We start from the raw sequence: 27811 nt of genomic DNA, 5'->3' as shown, positions 1-27811 counted from the left end.
CTACCCACTGGTGTCATCCAAGTCAGTATTTCCAGCCCAGACCTCTCCTGACCTTTAGACTCTCATGTTCCAGTAGTCTCTGGAACATGGAGGCATCCCTCAGGCACTTCAACTCAACATACCTCAAACTGAATTCACCATTTTCTCAACAAACATGTGCCTTCTGGTTCATCATCTCAGTGGGTACCAGCTCAGCTGCTCAAGCTGGTCTTGGAACTAGTCACTGCTGGCTTCCTTCTCTTCCTTATGAAGTGAATCACTAACTGTTTTTGATTATGTATTTTAAAAATATTTCATAATTGTCCACTTATTTTTACCCCTACTGTCACTACCTTAGTTCTTTACTACATTAGCTTCCTAATGCATCTCCTATCTCTGTCTCCAGGCCACCCCGCAGTTTCCCCCAGTATACCAGGGACATAACAGACAGAGTGTCCTTTCTGCAGAGCGATTCTGAGTTGGCTGTTCCCTTGAGAGAACATTTTAGAAGCTCCTTACTCCCACTCCGAAGAACACTCAGTTCTTGAGTGTGGCATACAAGGACCTTCATGATCTGACCACTATTTCCTCTTCTAGCCTCCCCTCTCACCACCACTCTCCTGGGGTTTCCTTTCCATTACTGTGGGCCCATGGTAGCTCTAACCCATTTACAATCTACATATGACCTTGAACGCTTCACCTGTCCTTCAGGGCTGGGGATTCCACAGCCCATGCATGCCCCCCTCCCCCAGCCTCCTGTCTTGTTACTGTCTGTATTAGGAGTTGGTATGGAGTTAAGGGCCAGGGTTCTAGAGTTCTTCTGTTTGGGTTCTGGTGCCAGACCCAGCACTAGTTCTGCAAACTCTCTAAGCAAGTTGCTTCTCAGTAAAATGGAGATGACAGTCCTACCTTATAAGGTAGTTGTAAGACTAAAGTAGTTCATATATATAGAGCCGGGCCCATGCAATAACGGTTCATTAACTGTTAGTTACCTTTAAGTTATCTGTATTCTGAATTTAGACTGTAAGTTCTTTGAAGGCAAAGATAGATCTAAACTGAGCATATAGCTCTCACTTCACACTCAAGGCCTGGGGACCAAAGTGCTCTGGACTTTGGTGTCCTCATTAATCAAGTGTGTGGGTTGCACTTGAGATTTTAAAAGCCTATATGACTTCTAACATTCATTCATTCAGCAAATATTTGGTGAAAAACTACTACGTGCCACACACTGTGCTAGCCAGTGAGAAGGGACAGGCTGGAGGAGCGTAGGGGGCAGCAGGGACAGGGCACCAACTTTGGAACCAAGCAGACCCCAGTGTCTGGATTCTTGCTGGATCACACAGAAATTGCAATAGCGGGCAAACCACTTCTCTGAGCCTCAGTTTCTTAGAGGCAAAAGCGCATGGATATACTTACCCCAAAGATCTGTGATGCATAGTAAAAGGGCAGAGCTAGGTAGTGTACCCAGCACAAGCTAATAAAATGTTGGTACCGACTCCTCAGCCACCTTGCAGGAAAGGAGATGCACGTTTAGGTGGATACCCCCCAATGTGTTCACTCAGACCAGGCTCAGTTCCCTAGGCACAGAAATCATACTGTTCGGGTGGGAACTGCATTCCCAGCTGGGGATCTGGGTTTGCTGGAGCGCCCTTTGATGGGTAGGCAGGTAGGAACAGGACTCATGAAAAGTCCAGGCCGGAGGGAGCGGGGGGAAGGAAGGAAGTGGTGAAGTGGAACGGTGGCCTGAGTCCCAAAGGCTCCGAAAAGTCCTCAGGGCTGGGGGATGACGCTGGGCTGTGCGGGCTCCGCCGCGACTCCGGGAGCGCAGGGTGGGCCGCGGCATCCCCACGGCCCAGGTGGCGTCGGCGCCGCTGGCTCGGCGGCCGCCGGGGGGCAGCAGCGGCCCTTTCCCGACCCCACCCCGAGCGCCGCTCAACTTTCCCGACGCCGGTCCGCCCCTAGGGGCTGGGAAGTCGGGCGGAAGGAGTCCGCTGGGGCCCCCTCGCCCCGCCGCCCTCTCCCCGCAGTCCAAGCATCCCTCCCGACCCGGGGCTACGGTCCGGGAGGAACGGCAGTGGCCGGGGCCCCGGACAGTGAACGGGCTGAGCCCAGGCCCGCCCCGCCCCTGCCTCCCGTCCCGCCCGGCCCCTCCCCTGCCTCCCGGTCCCTCCCCTGCCGTCCCCTCCCCGCCGCGGCGCTGGAGGAGCGCGGGGCGGGGCCCTCGGGTCAGTCTCTGCCTCTGGCACCGGCGCTGAAGGCGGCCGAGCGGAAGGTACCGTGGGCGGGGGTCTGGGGGTGCGGGGCGTCCCTGGGGCTCCTCGCGGGGAGAGCAGTCTCCCCCCTCCGCTTGGCCGGGGCTGGAGGCGCGGGCTGGGGAGGGGGCTCTGGCCCGCGCGCCGCCGCCTGCCCGCCCCAGGACGCGGCGTCTGGGCGGTGCGGGGTCGGGCGGCGCGGCCCTCCCGGGCTGCAGCTGGGGCCCCGGGAACTGCCCGGCCGGCCTCTCCCTCCTGGAGTCCTTTCCCTTCCCCTCCCGGCTCCTCGGCACCTCCCCGCCGGGCGAGGGGACAACTTGGGTCTCCCCGCGAGCGCTCAGCCCAGACCGGGCGGTTCCCGGGCCGGCGGCCCGAGGTGGACCCGGGTGCGGTGCGGTGCGGGTCGGGTCGGGGCCGGGGGGAGGTGGGGTTTTCCCCAGGCGGGGCCGGGGGGCATGGCGGGAATAGGGGTGCGGTGTGACCAGCGGGGGCTCCCACTGCTCGGCGGGGTCTGGACACCGCCCTAGACGGTGCCTGGGAGCCTGCCAGGGGTGGGAGGTAGGGGGATTAGGAGGGATCCAGCTCCTTTGTGTGGGGAGTGGGAAAGGCTCTCCTTTCCTTCCAGCCCCCCCCTCCCAGCCTGGTTTGGGCTGGGAGACCCTAGGCCCAGTCCTGGTTTTAAAGTTGAGGAGGCATCTGGTTCCTTCCCGAGACCTCAGGGTGGCTGGCAGGGAACAGCGGGGGGCCCCTGGGTCATCTGGAAATGTAGAGACGGAGGACAGGGGGGATGTCTGCCGTCTCAGGGAAGGCTCCGGGAGTTCCAGGCTCTGTTCCAGGCGCTGTGGGGTTTGATGGCCCCTCTTAGGGTCTGTGGGGCTGCATCTCTCAGGGAGCTGTCGTCTTTGCCATCTGGCCTTGGGCCTAAGAGGCCCGGCCTGGGCCAGCTGCTCTTCTGGCCCAACCACAGCCCGAAAGGAAAGGCTTCTAATTGAACTCGGGGCTCCAGGCCACTTAACGTTGCCCTCGTCCCACTGCCTGGTGCCACCAAAACTGCCTTGCCCGGGGAGGCAGTGGCACACTGAAGCTGAGCAACTGGTGATTCCCTCCGTCAACACCGCGCATCCATGTTGGCGCTAGGACCCCAGCCTGTTTCCACACAGCTGGGCCAGTGGAACTGGTGGGAGGCGGGGTGGGGGAGTTGGTCACCTGGGTGGAATTTCCAGGGAGCCCCCTTTTTGAAGGGTATCTGCTGACACGGTGAATGCCTTCTTGCCTGTCTTTCGGGGTATCAGTGAGAGTCCCCTTCGAGGCAGAGAGAGTGGCTCTGTACTCTCAACTCCTGTAAATTCTCTCTGACTCATAGCGACTTCCCTCATCCCAGTTTGTGTGTATAGCGGAGGGAGGCCACCCAGGACCCCGCTGTTCAATAAGAGAACGAGCCTTGGGCTGGAAGGTTCGCCTCCTACAAGGCAGACCAAGACGGGTGTGGGGAGGAGTTCAGCCCAGTTTGACAGGATGTGGGACCGGGAGAAAAAGCCAGATTTTGGGCAGAGATCAGGTTACCGTCCCCTTCTTTTCCTAACTACTCCCTGCCTGTTTGCTGCTGGGACCGGCCCTCATTTGTCTTCTTTAGGGGAGCTCCTCCCAGCAGCCTTCCCAACAGTCTCCACTTGATCTCGGCCCCGGAGCCTCCCCTCTTCCTCCAGGCCTGCAGCCTGGGAAGTTCAGCCGGCTGGAGGTCGGCTCCTCTCCCCTGGGAGGGAGGAAGCGAGGCTCAGCTCAGGGGCAGGGAAGCTGGGAAGGTGTGATGAACTGTGCAGATGCTCACTGGTGTGTGCTGGGGGGTGGGGGACATGGAAACCCCGGGAAGCTGACTCCTCGCCCTGAGTCACAGGGAGGGGTGGGCAGGGCCTTGGGTGAGCTAGCTGTACAGAGGGGAGGAAGGGGCTGTTCCACGGAGTGGGTGGAGGTGACTCCCTGGTGGATTATTCTCAGTCGCTCTGTAGTGCTGGATGTGTGGCTCCCTACAGTGTGGTCATTGTCCCCTGCCTGAGGCTGAGTGACCCAGTGTTGCTGCCAGGCCCAGGAGGAAGGGGGGAGGAAGGCAGGCTGCCCGAATGTGGGCTGTGGGCGCTGCGGGGACTGAGCCTCCTTTGTGTGACTTGGGGCTTTGGGAACCAGGATGGGGTGGGCCAGGGAAGCCTGCTGGCTGCTGCCACTGCCCTCTGTCTGGGTTTCCCTCCCTCTGCTCTTCCCAACCTCTGGGATGATACACAGAAAAGGCAACAGACTCTGGAGTCACAAAGCCCTGCTCTGAGTGCCATCCCTGCCGTGACTCTGCTGAATACGTGCTTGAGCTTCACTTTTCTAATTTGTCAAAATAGGAAGCTCTCCATTTCCCTTCTAAGAGGCTGCTGGGAACCAAGGGAGATGATTTTTGTCAAAACGCCCAACAGTTTCCCTTACCCACCTACCACCTGGTAGCTTGTTCTTCTGGCCTGTGACCTTGGAGAGGAACCTCATTTGTGACTGGGTAGGCATGATTTATGCTGGGTGAGGGACAGTGTGTTCTAGATCGGACCTTAGCAATTATTAATCTTTAAAAGTATCAAAACCCTGGTAACAAGTGAAGTCTGACTTGAAACCCTGATACATATAGCACATAAAGGCTGGCTCTTCTGGACATGTCCCCGAGCACCCCTCTAGGTGTCCAGGCCCCCACAGAGGGTGAATGGGTTAGGTCACAACTCATGTTGTCTGGCTTCCAAGTCGCTGGTTTTTCCATCTCCCACTTCCCTAGTCTATCCCATTGGGGGAGACCTATCCCTGACCCCGAGATAAGGAATTTCCAGCCCAGTTGCCCGAGCAATTGGTTCTTGGCAAGAACATGCCTGAGCAAGCCCCTTTCCCTCCCTTTTGCTGGATGCTTCGATTTCCAGGGAGGTCTAGGGGGGCCCCAGAGAAATGTTTTTGGACTTATTAGGCTTCTCCCCCAAACCCCCATTGCCTCTTCCCTGCCAGCCCCAGCCATGGCTGCCATCCGAAAGAAGCTGGTGATCGTGGGAGATGGGGCCTGCGGGAAGACCTGCCTCCTCATCGTCTTCAGCAAGGACCAGTTCCCAGAGGTCTACGTCCCTACCGTCTTCGAGAACTACATCGCAGACATAGAGGTGGATGGCAAGCAGGTGAAGGCACAGTCCTTTTTCATGTCACCTGGAACCGCCCCCCAACACGACCCAGGGTGTCCACTCTCCCCGCTGGCACCAATTAAAGTTAGGAAGTAAAACTGCAGTCAGGAAATCGAGATACACCTCCTGGCTCTCTACACAGTGACCCTGCACCTCTGAGCTTAAGCTCCCCCAACTGCCAAATGGGGATAATTAAGGCTTCCTCCAAAGGGCTTTTGTGAGGATAAGTGAAACAGTGGGGTTCACCATGGTAATTCATAAACTGCACACAAAGATGAAGCACTGATGTCTCAGGATTTTCAAAAATGCACCTAGTTTGTGTTGGGGTGACAGTGATTAGCACTATTCCTGGCATGGAGCAGGTGCTCAGTAGTATTCAGTGAGCCTCAAGGACCAGTGGCTTCAGAGACAACCTCTAGGTGGTAGGGTGGGGTGTGTGTGACTGGGATCCCCAGGCTAGTTACTCACCGGCCCTGTGTATCAGGTGGAGCTGGCCCTGTGGGACACAGCAGGACAGGAAGACTACGATCGCCTCCGGCCTCTCTCCTACCCGGACACTGACGTCATCCTCATGTGTTTCTCCATAGACAGCCCGGACAGCCTGGGTGAGGGCACTGGAGGGAGGGGACCGGAACCCTTTGGAATCAACCAGCCCGAGGTAGCTCTTGCCCTGGCTCATTTCAGCAGTCCTCGGAGCTGGGGCTGTGGGGAGGGGTGCAGGGGGCTGTTCGCTTCCTTCACTGTGGGAACTCTGACCCTTGGGAAGGCTCAGGGGAGAGGTTTTGAGCTGTAAAAGGGACTGTCATGCTGAATACCCTCTAAGACTGCTGTGGGGAGACCAGGGCCTTGCAGGGTGGGGGCTGTTTCTAGCCCAAGTGGAGGCACCAACATCTGCTGGGACTTGTCTGTGCAGAAAACATTCCTGAGAAGTGGACTCCGGAGGTGAAGCACTTCTGCCCCAACGTGCCCATCATCCTCGTGGGCAATAAGAAGGACCTGAGGCAAGACGAACATACCCGGAGGGAGCTGGCCAAGATGAAGCAGGTAGGTGGGGAGCTGCCAGCCTGGGAAAGGGAGCACTCTTTCCAGAGGACTGTCCTGTTAGAGGGGATGGTGGCGTCTATCTCCCACCCTGGTGAGGGCAACCAGAAGGGCCTAGTGTCTGATCCAGTATCTGATGTAGTCATCAGAGTGACTTGCCCAAGGGCACTTGCCATTTTAGTTTATTCATCTGTGTTTGGGGTTGGGGCTATTAAGGTGAATAAGAAAATCCATTATAAATGGCTGAAAGAGAGGCCCAGAGTGAGGGGCTGGCTTATCAGGGGACCTGGTAAGTGGTCCTCTAGCCAGGATTAGTTTATTCGAGAGAGCTGGAAAACAAGAACTATCCTGAGGGTCATTATGCCGAGGTTTTAAACTGGGGACAGAGGTGGTCAGGCCTGGGAGTTAGGAAAGTTATTCTAGCAGCCGTACAGCAGGGATTGATTGTAAGAAAGAAAGAAGGGAGGCAGGGAGGTCAGTTAGGAGGTGCTAGATACCTATTCAGGTAAGAGAAGGGTTTACCATGGGTATAGGGCCGGTGAGGATTTTAATGTAAACGTCTTGGGTCCCTGGCCCTAAAGCTGCCCAGGGTTCTGGGGTTCGGGTGCTTTGTGGGTTAGGGCTGATGTTTCCTCTAGCTACTACACTTATGGCTGTGGTAGTGAGATGCTCCTGCCTCCAGTTTCCTATCACTTCTTACTTTCCATCTTCCCAGGAGCCTGTTCGATCTGAGGAAGGCCGGGACATGGCGAACAGGATCAGTGCCTTTGGCTACCTTGAGTGCTCAGCCAAGACCAAGGAGGGGGTGCGGGAGGTATTTGAGATGGCCACTCGGGCTGGCCTCCAGGTCCGCAAGAATAAGCGCCGGAGGGGCTGCCCCATTCTCTGAGACCCCCAAGGCCTTCTCTCCTTCCCCACCTCGAGTCCTTTCACAGGGGTGCAGAAACACCCCCAAGCCGTACCCTCTTAGGGCTCCAAGCTGAAGGCTCCCTTTTCCAGTTCCCTCCAGCCCAGGACTGCATCGAGTTTCTCAAGGCCTCAGCCCCAGTGGTGGCAGTGGTGGGCGGCGGTGTCCCGCCCACCCTCCTTCCCTCCCAGCACTCTGGGAACCTAGGTCTATGCCCTGTCCTCAGAGCAGAGTTCTGCTGCTGCCTGGGTACAAGGGTGGGGCTCCTGATCCCTTTGGCCTTCCCCGGAGGATCATCACACACCAGCACTTTATACACTCTGGCTCTCAGGAGCATGTCTGGGGTAAGGGACTTGGAGGGTGTAACCGAGTCCTGGGTCCCTGGAACTTCTGCTTTGGGCAGGGGCCTTGTCTCTGGCTATCCCTGGTGGGGGGCTTGAATAAAAGGGCCACAGGCTTCAACATGTATATGGCCACTTCCTGTCTCTCTCCTGGTCCCTGTTTTGGCCTTGAGCCTAGAGTCCCATCTCGCCTCTTTCCCCAGTTGTGTACCAGGCTGGCGTTTGCAAAGGCAGGACTCTGGGCAGGCAGGGTGGAGTCTAGGAGCAGAGGGTGAGGTCATGCCTGGCTCTGGGCCTTGGAGGCGGGGGGGAGGGGAGTGGTCTGGAGCAGGGGCTAAACTTAGAAGCCTGTGGGTGGCTTCCCTGCCACCTCCCACTGGGTTTCCTCTCCTGGTCGTGGGGGCTGGGTTTCTTTCTAGGAAGTGACATGGCTCTGGGTAGTGTCCCATTTTCCCCTGTGGGGTCAGCTTGGGGGTTCTGGAAGCAGGGACCAGGCCAAGAAGACATGGACACTTTTGCATAGAACAAGGTTTTCTTTTCAGTTTTTCTTCCTCCCCTACCCTCCATTGTTAGCAGCTTGTTGTATCATTCTTCCCTGCAGGGGAGGGGATGGAAGGGCTTGGGTTGTAAACTCCCACAGCTTTCCTGTCCCTTGGAGGGGCAGCTTGGCTGGGTTCTGGTCCAGGATGGGTTAGGGTCAGGGTAGGTGGGCATTAAGGCTTGACTGGTGTGCTGTGGCCCAAGGCCAACAGCGTGTCTTTAGAGCTCATTTCTCCACTCTGGCTCCACTTGCAGGGGCAGGTCGCCTTCACCCTCCAGATCCTGGGGGAGGTAGTCGGGACTTTGGGGCCCTAGAGAGAAAGGAGGGGAGCTGTCTTCCTTACCTCCGTCCCAGCACTGGCCCAGCCCTGGCCTGCCCTGGCCCAGCCATACCTGAGGTAGAGGGACTGAGCTTGCTCAGACCTTTGAGTAAGTTCTGTCCATGCTGCGGGTCCACTTTGGTAGGGAAGGGGCACCCGGTATAGCCCCCATTTTCTTTACAGAAGTCCAGGAATCTGTGGGGGACAGGGACACTCACACAATGCGCCTGACTGAGGAGCACCAGCCGGTGCCTTTGGCCAATTTGCTTAACCTCTGAGTGTCAGGTAACTTAAATGGGGTGCCGTGAAGGTGGACGGGTCAAGGATGAACCGAGCCACAAGGAGGTGCTTAGGGCCAGGGGCTGTGGCCGCCAACAGGGATCATGGGGTGGGAATGCTCACGCCTTCCAGTCGGAGTCATGGCCCAAGAGGAGCGGGTTGCCCACCACGATGAGCAAAGCCTTGGCCCGGGTCACAGCCACGTTGAACCTCTGGAAGGAAGAAGTGTTGGCGTCAGTGGAGGGAAGGGCCCTAAGGACAGAAGGATTCCTGCCCCATGCCAGCCCTCAGACCTTGGGGTTCTTGAGGAAACCCAGGTTAAAGTCCAGATCCAGCTGCACGAAGCTCTGGCTGCTCCGCACGGTGGAGATGATGATGACACTGCGCTCTTGGCCTTGGAACTCTTCCACGGAGCCCACCTAGAGGGGCGGGCAGCCTGAGACCAGGGCCGCAGAGGGACAAGCCCTGCCTCAGGGAGCTTGAGCTCCAGGGTGGGTGGGGAGAAGTCACCGGGCAGTTGTCACGGGGGAGAGACGAGTGTCGGACAGGGGCAGGAGAAAGGATAGGAGGATGCCCTGGAAGCTGCTCCAGTTAAAGGGATGGGGACTGGAGAGTGTTTTAAGTAAAGAAACACGGCCTTAGCCAGTGTGGCGCAGTGGTTAGAGCGCCCGCTCTCGAAAGGGAAAGCTGTCAGGTTCGATTTCCTGGTCAAGGGCACATACCTGGGTTGCAGGTTCAACCCACATCCCTGGTGTGTCTCTCACATCAATGTTTCTCTCTCTCTCTCTATCCCCCTTTTCCTCCCTCCCTTCCATTCTCTTTAAAGATCTGTGGGAAAAATATCCTCCGGTGAGGATTAACAGGAAGAAAAAAAGCAAACACTAAGTACGTGTTAAAAATATGCAACCCAGACCTCCTGGATTTAGAATTTCCAAGAGAGAGTTCTCTAAATCATTTGTTTTTAAAAAAATATGATTTTATTGATTTTAGAGAGAGAGGAAGGGAGACGGAGAGAGAGACATTGATGGGTTGCCTCCTGCATGCCCCCTACTGGGGATCAAGCCCGCAACCCACTGAGCCACACTGGCTAGAGCTAGGCCTCTAAATCTCAAAGCGCTGGTTTTCAACCCTGGCTGCACAAGAGATCACCTGAGGAGCTGGAAAAAATCCCAATGCCCTGGCTTTGCCCCCAGATCACTGTGTTAATTGGCCGGGTGGGGCCCTGGCACAGGCAGTGCCAGAAGCTCTCCAGATGATTCTTATCTGCAGCCAGTGTGGAGAAACAGGATGTTAGAGAGAGCGAAGCTACTGTCCCAGAGGGAGGAGGGCAGCGGGACACTATCACATGACAGGTCAGGCAGGCCAGGGAATTTGGACTTTATTCTTAGGGCAAAGGCCTCAAAGTAGCCTGATCATAAGAACAGTGTGGGCTGTTTGCTAAACTTGCAGGCATCCTGGTCCCATCGAGAACCGAAAGTCGGGATCTTCAGAAGCAAGCAGCCGGGGGAGAATTCAAGCCAGGGTGCATGAGCAGCCCAGAGCCTCAGAGCAGGAGCCTGAGGTGGTCTCTGGAAGTGGGGAACTGAGGGGCACAGAAGGCAGAGAGCGAATGTGAAACCAGTGGTCAGTGTCACCTTCAAGTCCTTGATGTCATCCAGTCCCCGAAGCTGCTTGTCCAGTTTGGTGATGCAGTTACGGATTTTTTCCACCTGGAAGGTGGGGAGACAGGTGCCTTTCTCTCACCCCACTGCCCCAGTGCAAGAGGGAGGCAGGAGGCCAGGGAGCTGGGAGGCAAACAGGGAGGGGCAGCTGAACTCCGAGCTTCCCAGATATGGGGCCAGCAGAGGCCTGAGCTCCTGGAACCTCCAATTAGTGGCCTGGCTGTGAATGAGGTGCCATCTGGGGAGTAGGGGGTCCCACCCCCCATGGGAACTGGGGACCTAACCTGCTTCCGGTATGGGGAGATGACGCCCACATTTCGGGGGCTCAGGCGACCTTTGCCCTTCTTGGAGGAAGAGGTCAGAAGCCGCTTCAGGTAGGACGTCACCGTGGCAGCCTCCTCAGGGTTGAAGAAGGATGGGCTGTTGCCCTCACGCTCGTCCTTGCCCATTACACCGTGAAAGATGATGGGAAAGCCCTGGACACAATCAAGGGGAACCCTCAGCTGGGTGTCCCTGCCCCGCTTCCCTCCTTCCCCTCCCCTCCCACCCCAAACCCTTCCAGGCAACATGGGCTCCCAGACCAAGGTGACAAAGGGACAGGCCCATGGCTTCCACTCAGAGCCACCTCCTCCCCTGCACCTTTGACAGGAGGGAAGCCCCTCACCTGGCGGGGCAGACCCTCCCAGTGGCAGAAGCGCTCCCGGTCCACGATGTCGGCACAGGGCTGCAGCTCCCGGTCATAATAGAGCTTGTTAGGAATGTCCAGGATGGTGGGGTGGGACCTGGGAGGCCAGAGGAAGAAAAGAGCAAGGCCAGGGGCTGGATCACTCCTGCCTCGCCCTTGGGGACCCTGCTCCATCTGCTCTGGGCCCTCTGTCCACTGGAGAGCAGGCTCATTCATCTATAGTGTCTGCTGCTGGGACAGTAAACCACAGAAAACAGCCACATGAGGTTCCGGAGAGGATCTGGTCCAGGGATTTCACAGACCAGCCAAATTTAAAAGAAAAAAGGAATTAGAAACCCATTCTCAGGTTTCAATTTTGGGAAGGGAGGGTGATACAAACACAGGTAACATCTACTGTCACCATTATTTGTTGAGATGCGTTAAATCCAAAAACATAAGTAGTACTAACACAATTGCTAACATTTAATGCACTCTTAGTGGGCTCCTGTAAGGAACTGGGGAGCTCACCTGAGCATTTCATTTTTTTACTTTATTTTAAAATATGTCTTTATTGATTTCAAAGAAAAGGACGAGAGAGACAGAAACATCAATGAGGAGAGTCACTGATTGGCTGCCTCCTGCACGCCCCCTACAGGGAATTGACCGTGATCTTTGGATCATAGGTTGACACTCAACCGCTGAGCCACGCCGGCTGGGCTCACCTGAGCGTTTCAGATGTATGAACTTGTTGATGAAAGGAAGGGTAGCTCTTTCATTTGAATAGCAATGAGATTAATAAAAAAACCCAAAACTACATGGTCCCTATTTTTCTAATTTCTCCTTGGATTGCCTGGAAACTTCATCTGGGGCCCGCACCAGACACATCCCAGTGTCTGGGAACCACTGACCATCCCTTCATATACAACTAAGCGAACTGTTCTAGAGCAAATCCACTTGCTAAGTCACACAGCCAAGGAGTAGCAGTGACGGGGCCAGAAAGGAGACCTCGTGGACCTGGTTTACAGCCATTCTGCAACACACAGCCTCTGAGCAGCAAGAGGAACGCAGGATGGAGCCCCCAGCTGGGGCTGCAGAGGGAAGGGAGGCATGGCATTGCAGGGGAGGGGAGGGCGTGGGATACCTGTAGTTGCGCAGCAGCTTAGTTATGAACTGGGGGTTATAGCCATCGGGGCCCTTCTTATACAACGTGTTGTAGGTAAGCAGCCGCTCCAGAAGGGAGTACCCCAGTCCATGCTTCTGGGCCAGTGGGGAACGCAGCACAGGCCCCAGCTGCCGAGGGTCTCCTGCCAGCACCAGCTGTGCTCCTGGATTGTCCGATTCTTTGACTTCCATCAGCCCTGGGAGGCAAGGTAGTGTGGGGAGAAAGGTAAGGGGTGGGACCTCCCTGGCCCCACCAGCAGCCCACCCTGAGCCCCTTACCTGCTATGGCCACCAGACTCTCAGGCTCCATGCAGTGACCAGCCTCATCGATGAAGACGTGCGTGAAGTGATCAATGGGAAACTGGGCCGAGACCAATCTGAGAGGTGTCAGGCCAGGCAGGGGTCAGACCCAGGGACCTGACCACCAAACCTGAATACTCACCAGGCAAGCTGGCCCCTCGCCCCACTCCCCAGCCTTCGACCTCTTCACTTACACAATTAAGAGACACACATACACACTTCCCACCTGCTGGCAGTGATGAGGGTGGTAATTAAGACGGGATATTCCTGCAGCTTCTTCTTAGCAGGAAATACATACTCTCCCTTAATTGTGTCCCAGTTACAGCAGGGCTGTGGATGTGAAGGGAGAGGGGGATCAGCTTGGCGATCCCCACTCTCATCCTCACTCTGGCTCTGGGCCCCCAGGCAATTCTGTTCACCTCTCATTTTACACACAGGAAAACCAAAGGCCAGCAGGGTCCTGACCCAGGACCCTCACATACAGTGACTATGAGAATCCAGGTCCCCTAGTTTCCTGGCCTCAGTGTCTACCCTGAGAGCCTCCCAGCACTCTTCATCCCTTGGTCTCCTGCACTTCCCCAGGTACCTTGATGTCCTCAGGCACCATGCGGATGTCCCTGCTGGGGGCCAGGAGACGGTAGATGGAGCTGGGCAGGTGGGTCTGGAGCCGCTGACAGAGGAGGTCAGCCCCTGAGTTGGATGGAGCGCAGGCCAGGATTCGGGCCTTGGGCAAGTGCTTCACCACCTGGGGGGGAGGGGGGGGGGATAGCAGTGAGGGAAGCAGCTTCCAGGTGGGGGGTGGGGGAGGAAGGGGTAAGACTCAGTAGTGACCATGATGCAGCCTGGCATAGTGTGACATGTGTCTCTCAAAGCTGAGGGGAGTAGTGACAGAAAAGGCAAGTTCTGATCCCCAGGCCCCCTGCTAGTCCAAATAGCACTTTAACGCTGAAAAATGTGCAGTAACTATACAAGTCTGTGGTGACTGACACATGAATGGTAACTCCGAGTTGTGCAGTACACAACCTACACCACTATGCTCAATAGCCACACTGATCCGTGGAAGGAACCAGAATCTGGGGACAACTGCTTGGGGCTGGGGAAGTCCTAGTGTAGGCCCCAGGTCTTTGCTCAGGCCCTACCTGCTTGATGGCTTCCACTAAGGTGACGGTCTTGCCAGTGCCTGGAGGCCCAAAGATGATGTAGGGGGCTGGACGGGTGGTGCCCATAACAATATGCTTCATGGCCTGTAGCTGCTCTGGGTTTGACTCCAGACTCCGGTCATACAGCCTGGCAGAGGGGCCAGGAACACAAAGTTATCCAGTGTCCCAGAGGCCTCCCAGACTCCATTCTCCAGGCCCACACTCCAAGTAGCCCAGAGCCCATGCCCATAATCTCACTTGAACTTCACATCTGAGGGCAGCAGCGGGACCCCACGGGAGGCCTCAGGAAAGAGCAGGGGCCACAGCACATGGCGCCCGGTCAGCTCCAAGGCACGATGCTGCACCCGCAGGGGCTGGCGGTTGAAGGTGAAGCTCACCTTGAAGGTCAGCCCATCCACAAAGCGGCTCAGGAGGCTTTGGGAAGGGAGAGAGATGGGGAAGAGTGCCAGTTAGAAGGGTGGGCAATACAAGGCCAGGACTCTCCGTCTAACCCGACTCCACTCCCACTTTCCAAGACCACCATGCAGCCCCTTCAGGAAAGGAAGATGCTGAGGCCTCTCAGGATCCCCCTAAAAAAGCCTCCCATCCCATTCCTGGGGTCCCACTCATCTCAGGGAGAAGCACCCCTTCTCCCCTGCCTCAGAGAGATGTCTGTAGACCCTTTCCCAGCTCAGGATTCCCCCAACACCCACCTCGGGGAGAAGCTCAGCTTGACACGGTCCAGCTCCACCCTGTGCACGAAGCCCTTGTAGGTGATGGGGTCATTCTGGAGAGCGTCGGAAGACAAAAGGGCAAACAGGTGGTCTCCCCGGAGCACTGAGGGGCGGCTCTCAGCCACCCCAGGAACCTGTGGGGTGTGAACACAGCAAGATTCTATCTCAGGGAGGCTCACCGGAGGGCTTCCTTCTACCCCAGGGCTGGGGGAGCTTTGCCTCTTTCCTCTCCAACCAAAAAGCACAAGAGTCAGGGGACGAGGGAAGAGACAAGTCCGCCTGTCCAAGCTGCTCAGAAATCTAAGCACAGGGATCCTGGAAACCCTCCAGTGCATGATCTCAGGACTTGGGAGCCAGCTTTCCAGCCTGTCCAGTTGCCCTCTCGGCCGGGCCGGCTCAGTCCCTACTCTGCCTTTAAAATCTTGTTTAAAACTCAGTTCCTACAGGAATCTCACTGATCCCCCTTAACCCTCGCTTTTCACCAGGTCCCTGCATTTGTGTGCAGGAATCCATTTTCATGTAGTTCTGGGCTTCTGAGAGCTGGGAAGAGTTCTAAGAATTATCTAGTCCAGCTCTGTGTTTTTCAGATAAGGGAACGAAGGCCTAGAGAGATCAAAGGACTTGCCCAAAGCCACACAGCTGGTGGCAGCAATGTCTGGACAAAAACCCAAGTGCTATCCACTGTCCTGCTCTGACACTCTTTTTGGGCACAGGATGCCCACGCTGCCCCTTCCTGAGCCCCTAGGGCAGGAACAACTTCACCCTTTCTCTTGTCTTGCCCTGTGGTCAGGAGCAGCGTTCTGCCCACAGTTTGTGAGTTGAGCCCACATCTCCACCCCCGATCCAAGCCCTGACCTCCAGTGTGAGCAGCCTGGGGTTCTGGGAGACAGTGTCCAAGGTCATAGGCACCGACTCCAGGTCATAGTGCCGGATGTCATGCTCCATCTGCAGCTCTTCCAGGTGCAGCAGTAGCCGGAATTTCATCTCGTAGTTTCTGCACTTCAGGGCTGTCTCTAGCTGGGCCCTAGCAATGATGGTGTGGGGGGATGGGGGGGAGGGCAGGAAGAAGACGGGTCAGGCAACCCCCATGCCCAGGAGCATCCACCCTCTCCCATCTGCAGCTCTGGGGCAATGAAAGCATCAGGAATCAGAGGAGGCTGGAAGGACCTCGAAAAAGGGAACCCTGGCTCTCACTCCCTGCGATGCCCCTGCCTTCCCCGCCCCCCGCAAACCCGAGTGGGCATTGGATCCTAGGGCCTGGAACACACTCCTCCCAGGTTCCTCCTATGATCTCCACCCTCACCTCATTCATGTGTCACTCTCTGCTCAAATGTCACCCTCTCCAAGAGACCGGGACTACGTATCCTCTGCAAAACAGCACAACCCGTCCCCTTACCCTGCTCTAGTTTAGTTTAGCTTTAGTTCAGTTCTTTACAGCATTCATCACTCCATGAAATGATAAGATAAATGGCCTTTTAAAGAAATTTTAAGATAAATGCTCATTTCCCTCCACTAACATGGGCGAGGGCCCCAGTGACTGATTCACCTGGCCAGTGCCGTGCACACAGTGTGCACGGAATAAGATAATGAATGAATGCAGCACAGGAGGCTGCGGACAGAGGTACGGGGTGTGGGAAGAAGCCAGCGGGGAACAGACACGGAAAGCATGAGGGGTGCAGAGGGCTGGCACTTACTTGATTTCCGCAACCTCCTTTGGGGCAGTGAAGATACTTGTTCCCTGAAGTAGGACCGGGAGTAGCTGCCGAAGGCGGGGGGGTGGGTGATATGTCCCCAGCGCCAAACTTAGCTCCAGGTCATAGCCCTTAGCGCTGCGGGAGTGGGGGAAGAAAAGCTGTCACAAACACAGACACCCACACTTCAGAGACTTGGGGAGCACCCTGCCCTGGGGGATGCAGGAATCCTACACAACAGTATTGCCGAAAGGGGTCAGCAGCCTTTGCCCAAGGAAGCAGAACTCACTACCTGGTGAGGCTGCTCATCCCCAAGGGTGGACCATTCATTCTCAATTCTTGAAAAGGCACAATACTTGGAAACATTGAAAAATACATATACAAGACATATATATGTATATAACAATGCATATTCATTAGAGAAAAATCAGAAAATAGGTAATAAAACAGGAAGCAAGCAACATTCTCACCATCCAGGCATAACCAACATTAACTTTTTGGTATGTAGCCGCCCAGACTTCTCTCTTTGTTAATTTGTACTATACACACATATTTTTAACAAAAAAGAGCACAATGGTCTCTAGTTTGCTTTTATAGCTCAGTATTTTGTGAAATCTAGCCATGTCAAAAAGAGATGTCTACACAGATTCTATTGTTCCATTCACATGAAATGTTCAGAAAAGGGAAATTTATGGAGACAGGAAGCAGATGAGTGGTCGCTCAGGGCTAGAAGGGAATGGGGAGCAAAAGGGATGACAGCCGAAGGGGACAGGTTCCTTTTTGGGGTAAGGGAAAGTTCTAAAATAGATTGTAGCAATGGATGCACATGTGAGTGAATATACTGAAAAAACCACTGAACTGTACATTTTAAATGGGTGAACTGTATGGTCCATGAATGGTCTCAATAAAGCTGTTAAAAAAAGACCGAGATGTCTCCATGGGGCTGCCTAATAATCCAGCATAGTGTAAAAGACTTAAAATTTTTTTCACACTGTCCTCAGATTTGCAACTTTCTCCCTGGACAGAAAAGGTCTGTGAGGCCTGGAGGAGTTAAGAACTCAGTTAGGAAAGGGGGCCCACACTGTCATGTCGGGGGAGCCCCAGCCTGGACTGGGTTGGAGGGAGAAATTACCGGTCAGGTCTCTCTCCTTCCTCTATCCGGGCAGTCACGAGAGGGTTTCCAGTGATCCGAGTCCGCTTGTAGGGCGTCGTGGGCCTCAGTTGTGCGGCCAGGGGACTGTGGGCGACGGCAGCCAAGAAGCGAGCAATGTAGAAAGTGCCAGCTCCTTCTGAACCCGGCTTCTCGGGTCCCAGCAGCTCCCAGAGCACTGTGGCTGGGAAGTAGCCCACAAAGTTGGTCTGACAGTGGACGTGGAGCTCATAGCACTCACCTGCGGAAGGGGGGCTGAGTGAGCGGGAGTGTGGTGGGAGAGGGGTCCCCCACCAACCCGCACCCTTGCCCTGGAAACCCCCCCAGAGCCCCATCCCTCTCTCGGGCAAGCCCCTGTCCACCAGAGGCTCATTCCTTTGGAAACCCACTCACCGGGGCCCAGTGAGCAGGGCAGTTTTTGGTCTCCATTGTAGAACTGAAACTGAGGGGTCCAGGAGAGTGGAAGGACGTGGGTGAGGGTGACAGGCTGCGTCCCTCCATTCTGAAGCTTCAGGGTCAGCATCTCCTTGCGGTTCAAGTCCAGGCGGATAAGGAGCTGCCCATCCTGGGTTTCATGGGGCCCCTGGACTTCCACGTCCACCCCGTGTTTCCCTTGAAGATACTCAGCCCTGGGGAGAGTGGCAGGCAAGGAGGGGCTGGGGTGGGAGGGGTCTCGTTGGATGTTGCCCTCAGGCAAGTTTTAGGATGAGCCGGGCAACCCACCCCCTGCCCAGACCAATTAGCTCAGTACCTACCCTTCCCCTGCTCCTTCAAGGAGGGGGCCTTACTTCAATGGGAGGCAACCCACACTTTCTCAGCCAGACAGTGTCCCCCACGTCCTGGCCCCCCTTACACACACACACACACACACACACACACACACACACACACACACCTGTCATGAAAGATCTTGGCGAACAGCGACTTGTGGTGTGTGTTGATATCGGACACGTCGGTCCAGCGGTCAAGTTTGAAGAACCTGACCCGAGTCTTGGTGACATAGGCCAGGTTGGCAATCTTCATTCCATACAGCATGGAGGAGAAGCCAGGGGCGCGTTTCCCAAAGCTGCCGGAAGCAGAGGAGACTGGGAAGTGAGGGAGGCCAGGGGCAGTGGGACGAAGGCCGCATGCGGGGAGGGTGTCGGAGGGTCGCTCTGTGAGGGCCACACCGGCCCTGCTGCAGGACAGGACCCGGGCCAGGGCCTCAGGCTGGGGATCGCCGGAGTTTTTGATGCTTTAAGGAAAGGCCATAGGGCATCCCAAGACAAAACCTGATTGTTTTAAACAGCAGGTGCGGACGCGCATTTCTGAAGAGGCACGCCCCATCGTGGCTGTTAATTTAGAGGGCTAAGAGGGAGAAAGAAATAAAGATTTTTTGGGGGTGGGGGGACTATTGGGGAGAGAAAAAGATACAGACAGCCCAGTGGGAAGAACTAGGGCTAAGGGGAAGGGAATGAGTTGATTCAGAGGGCGGATCTGCGGTCCAGCCTGATGGGGAGTCAGAGGGATCAGAGAGAGAGAACAGGTGTCCGGTGGGTGTGGGCAAGGTGGCTGATCAGACAGCACTTGTCCACCCGAAGTCAAAGCGTGCAGGTGGAACCCAAGCAGGAAGGGAAAGGGTCCTTGTCCAGAGATCAAATAGCTGGCTTTGTGCCTGGAGAAGGTGAAGACAGGGAAAACTGGTCAGAAGGGCAAGACTCCAATGTTCTGTGCCTGAAATTCGGTTTAGTCAACGCAACAAACGCTTACAGAGACCTGCTATGTGCCAGACACTAGATGCTGGGGGTTCAAAGCAGCAAGCGCCCCAGACCTGTCTCAAGGGGCATGGACTGAACACATCAATCCCAGCCCACAGCATGGGGAGCAGCGAGGGGGGCTTCCAGGGCAGCACTGAACCCAGCCTGGGGGCAGAGATGGGTGTCCACAAAGGTTTCCCCAGGAGCCATTGTCAGGTGCAAGAGTGAGTGGGTGCAAAGTGTGCAAAGTGGGTAGGCAAGAACCAGCGCCGAGGGGCTAGGGGATCGCTGTCCTCTCGCTGGGTCACTTCAGGTTACTTTCCGAGCCTGAGACTAGCTTTCCTCCTCTATACAATGGGAACGACGACAGACTTACCTGGCAGGGCTGTGAGGATTACCTGAGACGGACACAGCAAAGCCCCTTAACCCAGTGCTTGGCACATAAGGAGACCTCAGTAAGGTGCACTATGATTAGTATCACACACGGTCAGGGTGAAAAGTGCAAGGAAGGGGGTGGCAGGAGGCAGCAGAGGTAGGCAGGGACTAGGTCATGCCAGGCCATCAACCCTGAACTTGACCCCTGAAGGCCAGTGGTGCCCCTCCTTTACTGGCATCCAGGAGCCAGAGGGCATCCCCACCTGTGACATACTTCATGGGCATACTCAAGATCTGGACAGCTGATCACCCTCCCCCCTCAACACATTCTAGGGAATGAAAGCAAATCCTAGTTCATAAGAACCAGGGTAATCACTACTCAACTATTAAGGCTAAATCAGCAATGGTCACTCACTAGCGGATAGTGAGAGAATTTACAGTTACAGACATTTCCCTGGTGCCCCCTGCCTGTAGCTCTGCCCCTTTCCTTCACCCCAAATAAATGAGAATGCCACTATGCAGAAAACTGAATCGGCTCTGATTTGTTTGAAAAAGATACGGAATCACTTGAAAACACAATAGAAAAAATGCTCAGTAAATGTTAGCTGCTGTTATTAGTGTGCGTATTAGTAGTGATAGTACTAATAGTAGTGGTAGGAACAGGAGCAGCAACAACTTACTTTTAGCCCGTGTCAGAGGCTACACTGTGGTTACAGAACCACTGGGTTGGTGGGTGTTAAGCAGGGGAGTGGCAAGACCAGATCTGCATTTCAGATCACTCTGGCATCAGGATTGGAGGGTAGATTTGCTGGAGACAAGACTGTAGGCAGGAGACCAGTTAGAAGAAGGCCATTGCAACCGTCCAACTGAAAGATGACAAGGGCCTGGAACAAGGCAGTGGCAAAGGAGAGGAAAGGGGCCAGATCTGGTAATCTGGAGAAATGTAAAATGAGCAGGATTTGGTGATTGTCAGGAGGGGTAATGGAGACGGGAAGAAGAAGGAATCTAGGACAGTACCCAAATCAATGGCTTGGTTTTGGGGGCTATTCCTGAGATAGCAGGTAAGGACGGGAGAAGGGGGAAGTTGTAGGGACTGACCATGATATTTGGATTTGGACATGCTCAGTTTGAGATTCCAGTGGTAGGTGGCTCCATGAGTTGGAAGCTGAGAACTCAGGCCAAAGTCAAAGTAGAGCCTAACAGTAGGGAGTCCTCAGGTAGCAGTTAAAATCAGAGAAGTGTTCAGGATCTCCCCAGGTGGTGTGAGTAGTCTGAGAAGGGTGGAGGCCAGGACAACCCAGGGAGGAAAAGAAAACAGAGAAGGAACCTCGCCTCCCTCCGAGAGAGGGAGGAACATCAGGAAGCAGTCTTAAAATCAGGTAGCAGCCCGACAGTTGCTGAGTCATAAAGGGACCAAAATCAGGAGGTCATCAGAGAGTTTCACCGGAAGCTTTCATCAGTGAGTCATTAAATTCCATGGTTAGGGCACAAACTCAAATGCAGACAGAAGGTAGGCTCCACGGGTATTTCTGATACCCTCAGCCCCCAGGCACCAGTACAGCCCCATTGTCCAGTCATTAGCGTAAGAAGAAGAAAGAAGGAACATCTCTCATTTCCAGAAAGATGTTGCCTGCAGGGAAGGTAGGCCCAAGATGGCCAGATCTGGCTTTTGAGACAACCTCAAATACAAAATTTAATGTAAAATCATCTATTTCTGGAGATTTCTGTGTGGGCACAGGGGCAGGAGGAACTCAACTTTGCAAGTTTTACCACCTCTACTGTGGGTGCTACCACCGTATTTCTCAAATTATTCCCCATGTCTGAGCCTACTACCCAAATTCACCTATCCCTGCCTGGTCTAAGGCGACAAACATAAAAAAATATTTTTAAAAAAGAATTACACTTAGTACATACCGGTTGGAAAAAAAGCCCCAATTCTTGTATTATATATCTAGTCACCTAGATTGCTAGGGGAAAAAGATAAACAATTCAATAGAAAAGCTGAATATTCAACCTAAAGAACAAATCCAGATGATCACAGAAGTATGAAAGGTGCTTCAAAAGTAGAGATGCAAATTAAAATAAAAAATGAGATACCATTTTATTCCCATTAGACTCACAAAAATGGAAAACAGTAATCACATGTATTGCTATTAGTATATATGGAAAAGTGAACTCTCATACACAGCTGGTAGAAAGGTGAAGTATTACAACCTTTGAGAAAGCAATCTGGCAATATCACCTAACATTTGAAATATAGGTATCATTTAACTCAAGAATCCATTTCTGCCCAGCCGGGCGTGGCTCAGCGGTTGAGCATCGACCTAGGATCCAGGAGATCGGGATTCAATTCCCGGTCAGGGCACATGCCTGGGGTGCAGACTCCCCCAGTTGGGGGTGTGCAGGAGGCAGCCGATCAATGATGACTCTCTCATCACTGACGTTTCTATCTCTCTCCCTCCCTCTCTCCCTTCCTCTATCTGAAATCAATAAACACCCTCATACTAGTTGGTAAGTTTTATGAAACAAATCCCTTGAAGTAGAATTTCTGGGTCAAAGAGGATGAACTTTTACAACTTGAAGTTCTGCCAAATTGTCCTCTAAACAAGTTGTACAAACTGACATTGTCACAAACAAGAATTTGAGAATATCCGTTTCCCAGGCCCTAACAGAAATCTTCAATCCTTTAAATTTTTCACAATCTGATGTGGACGAAAAGGGGCCACATGCGAACCTGACAAGGGCAGGAAAGGCCTGCACGGTGGCCTTGCAGAGACCTAAAGAAACCACAAAGGATGGTCTGAAATGAAAACTTTTAACGAAAAGCAGTTTATGGCAGGTAATCACGTCCTAGGTTAGAATCTTCCCAGACAAGTCAATCTTTACCTTGATTAAGCCTGTCCATTGTCTTTTGCGTCTATAGAACACACCTTTGGAATGTCAGAGCAATTCCCCTTTTTCCAGATCCCTCAAGGCACAACCAACGCACTGGGAAGGAGTCCATAAATTCTCTCACCGTTGTTGTTACTCTGTTAATTGCTGACTTTTAACTATCCTGTACCCACCTATGTAAAAGATGTATGTATCTATCATTTTACTTTTCATCTGGTCCCAGAGGTTTCCCTGCTTTGCTTCCTCCCGCCTTCCTCATCTATCACAAATGGATTTCATGCAACCCACTTGCGTCTCCTCTGAAGATTGTCATGTATAATAAAATAAAGTGCAAAACTGCCATTCTCCGGAGCATCGGCTCAATCTATTGAGATTTTGCTTCCTAGTAACTGCTGACAGTTTTGTTTAAATAAACTCACAAAAATTCTCTATAGGTTGAATGTTTCCTATGTTGACACTGATAAACAAAAACTGGTATCTTGTTTAAATTTGCATTTCCCTGACCACTATATAGTTGGAGAATCTTGCCTTCTGTTTAACAGTTAAATTTATATTTCTTCTGTGAACTGCCTCATCCTATCATTTTTCCAAGCTCTAGGACAGGGGTGGGGAACCTTTTTCCTGCCAAGGGCCATTTGGATATTTATAACATCATTCTTGGGCCATACAAAATTGTCAACTTAAAAATTAGCTATGAAAAAAGCTCCTAGATTTGTTGAATTTCAAGTCTGCCCTGCGGTTGCCTTGGCAGGGCCAGACCCAGGGATTTTCCCAGCCCTGCTCTAGGAGCTTGTTCCTCCCTCACACCCTTCTCCCGGTCCATTCTAAAGAGGCAGGAATTATCATCATTAACACAAATCAGATCAGGTCCCCCAATAACGACTCCACTGTCCGCAGGATTAAGTCGAATGCTTTCATTCGCTGCGCTTAAAATCCTCCAACTATCATAATTCCACTTTAGAGAGAAACTAAGGGGCAGGTTCTCACCCTAAGGACGGACAATCCATCCTTAACGGCACCTCAGTCATTCTCAGCTGCTTGTACCAGAAACACCCCTCCAGACTTTGCTACCACTGTGACCATCCTGGATCTATAATACCCTGTCCTTGCCCCATGTTGTTTGTTGGGTAAACCATAACTAATCTTTTTTAGACCCTGTTCAGGAAAGAGTACTAGCTAGGGGAGTAGTATTTCAGAACGTAGTATCAGATTTGGAAGCGACCTTAAAGGGACATCTAATTCCATGTTTTTCAAACCCCTGGTTGCAATTCTCATTGGTGAGTCAAGACCAGGATTTTTATAAAATCGAAACAAAGTAGAATTAAAAATATCAGAGGGCAGGGAGTGAGGCTACGTATTGCTTCAAGGACACAGACTGTTCTAGGAAAATAGTGTACACCAGGCCCTGAAGCAGAATGTCTTTTACTGTGGAGAGAGGTCCAACCTACCAAGCCATTCTCCAGGTCAGAAGCCCCAGTGATCTTTCTAAAACCCTGATTCTGTCGGTCTCCTACTTTGAAACTTAATGTGCTTTCCTATTTCTGTTAAGATTAAAAAGAAAACAAACTGCACAGTGTGTCTCCACGGGTCCACAAGGTCCTACACCATCCAGCCCTGCCTGTCACTGAGTTCTCTCAAGTTCACCACAAAATTTTGAAGGGGCTACTCCTCTGTCTGGAATGCTCTCCCCTGCCCCTTACATCTGCTAACTACTGCTTATCTTTCAAGATTCCATTCCAACATCACTTTCTTCCAGAAACCTCAAATTCCTAGACTAGGTCAGGCCCACAAGCTATACACTCTCAACCCACAATGGACTTTTTCTTACAAGCACTTGTTACAACAGTCATTAAATAATTATATTTAATCACCATCTACTTCCTTAGACAGCTAGGTCTCTTCCGTGTATCTACCATGACTCACACTAGTGGTGCGTAGCTCTCAGGAGGCACCCTGCCAATATTTGTTGATAAAATGAGTGTCCTGCCCAAGGCAACACTTTTCAGGACACCAGTCCCTACCCCATACAAAGGAATTCTAACCATCACTGTACTAAAATGACAGCCACCACTCCCAAAGCCGGAGCAATATGCCACACAGGATAAAGGCCTTACCTACCATAGCTCATTTTGGCCTCATACAACCCTGAGAGTTAGGAAAACTGAGAGATGCTGAGAAAAATAAACAGGCCCAAGGTGGAGTTGCGTGCCCCCAGGATAACAAACCAAGACGTGATAGCAGCTTCAGTCTCTATCGGGAGTGTGACCTCAAACCGATCAGTCTGGAATTTCCTGATCAACACTGGTGAGGTAATATGCCAGATAAGACCCCTGCCACCAGCCCTCTGGGCCGCCACCCCACCCCCCAAAAGTATGCCAGCCAGAAACATCCTTCCTTTTCTTTTGCTAATAACTTTCTTGTCTGGCCCAGTTCCTGCCTATAAGAACTTTCCATTTTGCCCTGGCCGGTTTAACTAAGCGGTTAGAGCGTCGGCCTGAGGACTGAAGGGTCTTGGGTTGATTCCAGCCGAGGGCACTTACCTCAGTTGCAGGCTCATCCCCGGCCCTGGTCTGGGTGCGTGCAGGAGGCAACCAACCGATGTGTCTCTCTCACATCAATGTTTCTCTCCCTCTCTCTCCCTTTCACTCTCTCTGAAAAGCAATGGAAAAAATATCCTCAGGTGAGGTTAAAAAAACAAACAACAAACAAAAAAACCCTTCCCATTTCTTACCACTTCTCAGAGGGCTTGTCTTTACTAGATAGGCTGCCGTCCAATTCATGAATCGTTCAATAAAGCCAATCAGATCTTTAAAATGTACTCGGTGGAATTTTTGTTCTTTCACAGATCCTTGTTCAAAATACAATGCAAGTATCAAAGGGCAGAACCAGGATCTGAACTCCAGCTGTATCTCATGTTGGTCAAAACATCTGCCCATCCCTACTAGAGTATACTCTTTAAAGGCAGGAATGAAGGCACAGAGCAGAGCCCCCTTAAACAGGTTTGCTAAATGAGTAAAGAGACATGGGAAAAAGAGTTGGGAGCAGAGCATATTGTAACATTCCAAAACAACCTGGTTGGAAAGGGCCGATTCCTGACAGTGGAGGAATCTCCCTAGAATTCCTGGCAGTGCGGGAAGACAGCCCCTACCAGCTCTAACAAAGGCGAAGTGTAATCCGGCTACAACCAGGGTGCAAAGAAGGAGCTGAGTCCAGGGGAAGAGCAATGAATTCCCCCGGGAGGACAGGCTGATGTCACGGCATTCCAGCCTGGGTCTGCAAGTTCCGATTAGAACAGAAATCTCCACCTGGAGTAGGGAGTGTGAGGGGGGCATGTTCAGGGATCCTAGTTCCGCCTTAGGGATGGAAGTTTAATTCTCTCTACTGTGACAGTCTTTTAAATATTCAAGGTCAATGGTTCCTCCTTCCAAGGCAAACATTTTTCCGATTTCTTTTGACTGGGTCTCACAATTGGCTATGCATCAGAATTAGAAGACCTTCCTCCTCCAAATACTAAAACTCTTATCTAGCCTTCAAAGCCAAGGTCAATGCCCCTTTCCCCATTGAATTCCCTTGTATACTGTATGCATCTCATAGCTCCTACTCCCCTGGGATTGTGTTTTCATCTCTATATCCCCCCCACAGTGCCCAGCAGTGTGGGAGCACAAACAGGTCTCATCTTTGCTGCTTCATCAAATATTGCTCAAACTTGTAAATGTCCCTCTTAAAAATGTGACACTTATGGCCCTGACTGGGTAGCTCAGTCGGTTAGAGCAGGATCCCAATATGCCAAGGTTGTGGGTTCGATCCCTGGCAGGGCACATAAAAGAATCAACCAATAAATGCATAAATAAGTGGAACAAATCAATGTCTCTCTCTCTCTTTCTCCCTTCCTCTTTCTATAAAAATCAATTAATAAAAAATATGCCCTGGCCGGTTTTGCTCAATGGTTATAGAGTGTCTGCCCGAACACCAAAGGGTCTCGGGTTTGATTCCCGGTCAAGCGCTGGTACCTCAGTTACAGGCTCAATCCCAAAGGTTTGGGAAGTAGCCAATCGATGTGTCTCTCTCACATGGATGTTTCTCTCTTCCCCCTCCCCTCTTTAAAAAAAATTAATGGAAAAAATATCCTTGGGTGAGGGTTTAAAAATATATGCATATATATGACACCCATTATTCAAAACAGTATGAGACATAATCTGGTCAATACGGAGAGTCACTACCCCTCCCCCCAAGACACACTTCTATTAACACAGTCCCACACCTCTTTTACTTTCTGCAGTCTGCTAAAACCCAGCCTTTTCCAGAAGCTCTGTTATTAAGCCTAAATGCCGTATTTGTTAGTCTTCGCATTTATCCCCGTTAGGTTGTTGCTTGGTTTTCTGCAACCTATTGACAGAGGTGTTTTTGAAGCACAATTCTATGATTTGACAGAGTGAAGTTTCTTTGATTTTCACTTGGTTGGCAGCAGGAAAGGGCGACCAAACAGCCTTCAGCCACAGGATGCAAGGGGCCCCCGGGGGACTGGCCAGGCCCTGGGTCTCCATGGAGAAGCCACAGGTGCTAACGAAGGTTTGGCACGAATGTAGTTGGTGCCTTTTCTTCCCTGAGAGTCTCCCTCCTACACTAGGTCTCCTGGGGGGGGGGGGGATAGTGGATCCCCGAAGAAGCACCCCTCAACCAGGGGGCGGGGTGATGAAGCCCGCGCCTGGGCTCCCCGCCACCAGGAAGCTCAGTCCCCGCGCTTGCGCGACGCACGGGTCCCCCCACCCAACGCGCCCCTCCCCCGCCCAGCGCTGTCCCCTCGCCCCCAGAGCGGCCAGTGGCCGCAGGACCCCGTCCCGGGCAGCGGGCTGCGCGGGAGGCTCCCGGCGGGGGCTCGGGCGCAGCGGCCCGGCCGGGGCAGAGCCGGCGGGCGGGCGGGCGGCGCGGGCGGGGCGTGGGCACCGCGCGGGAGGGGACGTCTGCGCCGCCCCGGGACCGGCCGAGCCACTGCGGGAGCCGCGTCCCTCCGCGCTCGCGCCCGCAGGGTGGCCCCGCCGCGGGGGTCGTGGCGGCGAGCTGGGCCCGCGACTCTGGGCCGGGGAGTGGGCCGGCCCGTACCTGGTCTTGAACTTTTGGTTATAAATGGTCCGCAGCTGCTCGCGATCTGTCTCCATGTCCAGTCCCTGAGCGAGCAGGAAATTCTCGAAGCCCTGGCCCGTCTCCCGGAGCTGCCGGCAGCTGAACTTACTGGGCATCGCGGCGGCGGCTGCGGCCCAAGCCGAGGGTCCGTGGAAATGAAACTGAAAGTCGCCGCCGCGGCAGGAAGTTGGCTACCCTAGATGAGGGTGCAGCGGGGGGGAAGCACCCTAAGTCTGACTCTTGATCCCGCAGGGTCCCCTCTCCCCACCGGGCTTCCCTCCTCTGTTCTCCTACCTGAGCCTTCCCTCCAGTCTCCGTCCTATCCCCTCCCCCTCGCCCC

At 53.4% G+C, this 27811-nt stretch overlaps 2 protein-coding genes across 4 annotated transcripts; one reads left to right on the top strand and one right to left on the bottom strand.

Annotated features, from left to right (window-relative positions):
• Positions 1-1946: 1946 nt before the first annotated feature.
• On the top strand, positions 1947-7835 carry RHOC (ras homolog family member C). 2 transcript variants are annotated; one of them, XM_081120330.1, is made up of 6 exons: positions 1949-2251; positions 4616-4764; positions 5253-5416; positions 5904-6024; positions 6333-6463; positions 7176-7835. In XM_081120330.1, the coding sequence occupies exons 3-6, from the start codon at positions 5261-5263 to the stop codon at positions 7347-7349; spliced, it is 582 nt and encodes a 193-aa protein (XP_080976456.1). In that variant the 5' UTR covers positions 1949-2251; positions 4616-4764; positions 5253-5260; the 3' UTR covers positions 7350-7835. The 2 variants fall into 2 exon arrangements, with proteins under 2 accessions (XP_080976455.1, XP_080976456.1); XM_081120329.1 differs by lacking the exon at positions 4616-4764 and having other exon boundaries at positions 1947-2251.
• Positions 7836-8221: 386 nt separating this feature from the next.
• Positions 8222-27811, bottom strand: MOV10 (Mov10 RNA helicase). 2 transcript variants are annotated; one of them, XM_081120319.1, is made up of 21 exons: positions 27766-27811; positions 27451-27667; positions 18243-18413; positions 17741-17976; positions 17330-17588; positions 16201-16335; positions 15362-15530; positions 14486-14640; positions 14031-14207; positions 13773-13920; positions 13220-13378; positions 12860-12963; positions 12613-12710; positions 12314-12530; positions 11173-11290; positions 10793-10984; positions 10482-10556; positions 9141-9266; positions 8971-9059; positions 8642-8763; positions 8222-8559 (listed from the first exon to the last, which is right to left on the bottom strand). In XM_081120319.1, exons 2-21 carry the CDS (start codon positions 27585-27587, stop codon positions 8468-8470), a joined length of 2979 nt encoding a protein of 992 aa, XP_080976445.1. In that variant the 5' UTR covers positions 27588-27667; positions 27766-27811; the 3' UTR covers positions 8222-8467. The 2 variants fall into 2 exon arrangements, with proteins under 2 accessions (XP_080976445.1, XP_080976444.1); XM_081120318.1 differs by lacking the exon at positions 27766-27811 and having other exon boundaries at positions 17741-18003; positions 27451-27755.

Source organism: Miniopterus schreibersii (assembly GCF_964146895.1).
Source record: "Miniopterus schreibersii genome assembly, chromosome: 19".
Classification (NCBI taxonomy): Eukaryota; Metazoa; Chordata; class Mammalia; order Chiroptera; family Miniopteridae; genus Miniopterus; species Miniopterus schreibersii.
The sequence above is the reverse complement of the archived record's forward strand: the minus strand, read 5'-3'. Positions and strand labels throughout refer to the sequence as shown.